At 38.7% G+C, this 4,990-nt stretch overlaps 1 protein-coding gene across 1 annotated transcript in view; it reads left to right on the top strand.

Moving 5' to 3' along the window:
* Positions 1-4,542, top strand: part of hif1an (hypoxia inducible factor 1 subunit alpha inhibitor) — a 17,209-nt gene extending 12,667 nt beyond the window's left edge. The window contains exons 3-8 of the mRNA XM_072437023.1: positions 964-1,112; positions 1,820-1,965; positions 2,032-2,138; positions 3,132-3,195; positions 3,281-3,391; positions 4,372-4,542. Of these exons, the coding sequence (XP_072293124.1) occupies positions 964-1,112; positions 1,820-1,965; positions 2,032-2,138; positions 3,132-3,195; positions 3,281-3,391; positions 4,372-4,428 (634 nt within the window). The 3' untranslated portion in view covers positions 4,429-4,542. The remainder of the gene's footprint in view (positions 1-963; positions 1,113-1,819; positions 1,966-2,031; positions 2,139-3,131; positions 3,196-3,280; positions 3,392-4,371) is intronic.
* Positions 4,543-4,990: the final 448 nt, after the last annotated feature.

The following is a 4,990-nucleotide window of genomic DNA, read 5'->3' as shown; positions in this document are numbered from 1 at the left end:
CGAGCAGTCGAACCCCTTCTGTGACCCCGCCCGCTTCTCCCTCACACACAGTACACACAGTACACACAGTACACACAGTACACACAGTACACACACACTGTTATTACTGCCTCGGCTTGTGTAATAAACCTGAGTGACGTATTTGATTAGAAGTCGAGATCATTGGAATATAATAATATCGTGACTGTTGTTTTGATTTTTCAATATCCTATATATCGTTTATAATAAAAACAAAAAACTGATTTAAATTGAAAATAGAAATTAAACTTCATGTTGTAGACTTTCAAATAAGGGGTAATTTTCATTTTATGTCTTTTACATTTCTGGCAGAATATTGTCTTAACATTGTTACCAGGATCCTCAAAAAAATTAAATAAAAAGATGAATTTAGTCAATATGGCCCACCCCCACATTTGAGCTTAATTATTGAATATGCTCCAATAAACTGGTGTCTCATGTTTGGGCTGTCCATTTTTGTATGGAAAAATTTAATTTGTTGACAACTTGGCACTTTCCTATAACAAAGGTGCTGAGTGTAGACATTTGGCATATTTATTTTCTTAATATTTGGACCAGATTATGTTATTTTTGTAAGAAAGTCTGCCCTGTTGTGGTTGGTATCGGGTTTTTGGCAGATTCAGTGTTGATATTGGGACTGAAAACGCTGGATTGTGATATTGTGGGATATTCTTTCAAAGTCTTGTGCACTTGTTATTATCATGAATGGATTATGTTACCAATCCCTTCTTAGTTTGTCAGTTTTGAATGCAAACTTCTCACCTTACACTTTAAAACATGACGTTGCATCTCGACTCTGAGGTCTAATTCATTCACAATGGTGGAAGGAGTTTGATTTGTATTTTCGATATGATTCATGTTCAATCCAAAATGTTTTAAAACGGTGTACCAGTGTTTTTAACGACACTTATAACGTGATAAAGTGTGAATTGTGGTCTTTCTCAGGGTGTACCTCCAGCAGACCCTGAATGACACGGTCGGGAAGAAGATCGTGGTGGACTTCCTGGGTTTCAACTGGAACTGGATCAACAAGCAGCAAGCCAAAAGGAACTGGGGCCAGCTGACATCCAACCTTCTGCTCATTGGCATGGAGGGTATGTGTGTTATTTACACCACGGCTGCCCCTGCTGCCCCCCCCCCCCCCACACTGGGCCCGTCCCAGGACAAACCCAGACGCCCGGAGTCACGTCACCGTTTTGTGCATTGTTCATTCACTCCTCACTCACTGGTGGTGCTGAAACTTAACTTATCTGTCCTTTCCTCCTGTTCTACTGCGTTGTAACAACAAAATTTCCCCTTGCGTGGATATTAAAGGTTTATCTTATCTTATCTTAACAACCAAACATGGACCATTACACGGCTGAATTAGAATGACTTTGGGGTGCTAAAATCAGACTCTGAATATTTGAAGGAATGTGAAATATTTATGCCTTGTACATTGTTTGATGGACGGATTGTTGTGCCATGTGGTGAGGCAAAGACACATTTTAGGGAAAGAGAACGTTAAAACCTTATTTGAAACAGTCTTCATGGAGATGTTTTGTACCAAGCCATGTACGAGTCAGGTTTGTGGAGATGCAAGCCTGCTCACAGTAAGGTTTTTACACACTATACACATATACAAAACATGAACATTTTTTCATATTTTTTGGCTAAAAAGTTGCTCAGTTGGGCTTTAAGTTAAAAGAAAAAACAAGATACTATTTTTATCTGTTTAGTTTCTTCACTTAATGTTGTAACAATGATGATTTCATGATTTAACTAACCATATTTGACGCTTTTGATGGTGTTTTTCTTGCAGGGAACGTGACGCCTGCACATTACGACGAGCAGCAGAACTTCTTTGCACAGATTAAAGGCCATAAGCGATGCCTCCTCTTCCCTCCGGACCAGTTCGAGCACCTGTACCCGTTCCCTGTGCACCACCCGTGTGACCGCCAGAGCCAGGCCAGTACAACACAGAACCTCTCCCTTTGCCTTTCTACCATTACTAACTTGTTTTCCTACTTCCAGGTGGACTTTGAAAACCCAGACTATGAGAGGTTTCCTAATTTTAAAAATTTAGTGGGCTATGAAGCTGTGGTCGGCCCTGGCGACGTGCTCTACATTCCCATGTATTGGTGAGTAAGTACGCTGTAAGGACTGTTTATGGTCACTAAATGAAACAAACTGAGATGGTTGCCTAGTTAACCACACCAGTGTAAAGTCTGTATAATTGATTAGAAATATATTTTTACACGTACATTTGAAGTCCAGATTTGTTGTAATGTTGAACTGGTCAAGTGTTGTTTTGTGGTTCAGTTCAAGTCTTGGTTTTGCTTGATTTCTTCTGCTTCTGTGCAAAATGTCTCCAGAATTAAAGCTCAATTCAGCGTTTTTCACTTCTGACTCTGATACTCTCTGAAGTATTTGCTGATACCTGATATCAAGTGGAAAGTACACGTTTACACCAGTCTAGTGTCAGTTTGGGAAGATAAATATGAGAGGAAAAGATGAGCTGCTTAAATGAAGCTAAATTCTAAAAAGAACAATACTGAAAATTCCATCCAGAACATATTTTTCTCAGTTTAAACATGTGAATAAAAGCATTGTTATGTATTTGTCAAATATGAACTATATAGTAAATTAGACTTTAGGTTTTGGCCCTTGTTTACAAAGTAATGCTAGATAAAGAGTTCTAGAATTACTGTACGATTATAAACCTCACCAAAACACGTGCACTTTAACTGTTGTTTTATACCTTTATAGCTGTAGAAAGGTTCAAACATTTTGAGACTCCCTATGCCAAAAACAACCAGTGAGACTATTTTTAAACTATTGAGTAAGAATGTATTTTGGTCAGAGTTGTTTTCCTGCTTCACATGTTTCAGTTACTTCCTCATTGTCACGTGATGTGTCGTGATGCGTTTTGTTGGATGTTTACAACAGTTAAAATTGGCTTGGCTAATATCTACATACACAGATTTTTCTTTTTCTTTTTATATCATTAACAGTATTAGTGCATCTCTATCCAGAACATTTTTTATCATATTATAAAAGAAAAGACTGGATTATTGCACTTAATATGAATGATTGTTTTTCATTCATATTTCTAATTCCTTGTGTTTTTTTAGGTGGCATCATATAGAATCCTTATTAAACGGTGGAATTACGATCACTGTAAACTTTTGGTACAAAGTAAGCGCTCCTGCATTCTCTCCACTCGTTCTATACTTACCTATGAGTACTTTGTCTAATATGTACTTTTGTTATTTCCCTGCAGGGTGCGCCGACGCCCAAGAGGATAGAATACCCACTGAAGGCTCATCAGAAGGTTGCCATCATGCGAAACATAGAGAAGATGCTGGGCGAGGCGCTAGGAGACCCACAGGAAGTAAAGTCACTTTCCTATCTTTAGGCTGGTGCATTCAGGTCAGCTGCTGCACGTAATCCCAGCGGAGCGCTGACCGCTCCAGCAACCCAATTAGCATGAATATTTAGGGCCGGCTTCATATAGTACAAAGGAATGTCATTGTGTGGTGACAGTTAAGCTTTAGTAAGTGACTGCTTCTTTTCTAACGTTACACAGACACCCTACACCCGTGTTTCACAAGCAGGGGTGCGCGGACTCTCTTCCTTCAAGGAGACATGTCATGCTTTCTCTCTGGTACTTCGGATTGAACTATAGATCCTTGTTTTACATTTTGTTCACTGCAAAAGGCAATATTGATCTAAGAACAGCTCAGTAATAGAAACAGGTCCGTTGACTTCCTGTGCAGAACTGATAAGCCCCGCCTCTTCATCAAGACGTTTCACTGTAACAAGCAGCAGCAAGTCATTTACATGTGTCACTCTTGAGTCTTTGTTTCTCAAATAATCAAATGATGAGCAGGTGATTGATAAAATAACACTCATTCTGCTAATCTCTCTAGTAATTAGTGTTCTCAAACTCTATTTTAGTACTAAGGATGAGGCTTTATATTTTATACCAATTTCAATGCCACAGTGATACAACTCTTTAGACTGTTTTCTTCAACTCTAAATAATAGTCGTTTCTTTATTATACTTATTTGCTCTGATAAAAATCGATTAGGTTGCTTTGGTCGAGTCCTAAAACCTCTTCTTTTAGTACACTGTGTATTTTTATTGCATCAAAGTCCAGATGACAATTCTTCGATTGCTAAATGAGTTGAAAATGAGTTGAAATTATTTAGATTTTCAGCTCTAATAAAAGGTAATAAGGAGGACACGGTGTGCTACGTTCACAAACTTCTCCATGGAGGAAAATAAAAAGACAATGACTCAATTAGCCCAGCTTTAAAGGCACTGTACTGTACTGTATCTTTAAATATGTGATTCTGTCTTCTATTGCAGGTGGGACCTTTACTTAAAATGATGATCAGGGGCCGATATGACCAGGACTCGAGCTAAAACCACTATAGACTTGTAAAAGAGGCTGCGACTGCGTTCATGTGAGCGGCTTCTGGAGAAAGTGAGGCATGAGTGAAGAACACAGAGGTCTCTGGAGCTCTGGTGCCAGGGTCTCACCACTACAGGCTCTTCACCCTTTTTTAAGTGAATTCAAAGAGGCTGAAATCCGTTTGTGTGTAGCTGCATTTGTCACTAGATGGTTTCTTTCTGGTACCGTTAGAGTAGCTTTATCCTCCTCATAATCAGTTCAAATCAAAGTGTTTTTTTGAAGTAATGTATTGTCTACGTGAGCAGCATTTCTCCTGGTGTCATGTGTTAAAGGGAGTGATTGTGATAAGTTTAGTGGCTATAAAGGTTCATGAAACATAACGTTGATAGAGCTCGGTTCAGTTTGAGGAATGTGTGTTTCTAATTAAGTTGTTTTTCAGACCAGGCTCCAAGTTTGATTCATGCTCAATGACTTCAACTTAAATTAATTGTAGATAGCTGCAAAAGCCATCGTTTGATAAGATTGTATTATGATTTACTCTCCACATTTGTTCATGTTTGAGTGGAAGCGACT

The sequence above is a fragment of the Eucyclogobius newberryi genome, unplaced genomic scaffold, assembly GCF_026437365.1.
Source record: "Eucyclogobius newberryi isolate DKJ021-1_F unplaced genomic scaffold, fEucNew1.0.hap1 SCAF_8, whole genome shotgun sequence".
NCBI classification, from domain to species: Eukaryota; Metazoa; Chordata; class Actinopteri; order Gobiiformes; family Gobiidae; genus Eucyclogobius; species Eucyclogobius newberryi.
The sequence above is the reverse complement of the archived record's forward strand: the minus strand, read 5'-3'. Positions and strand labels throughout refer to the sequence as shown.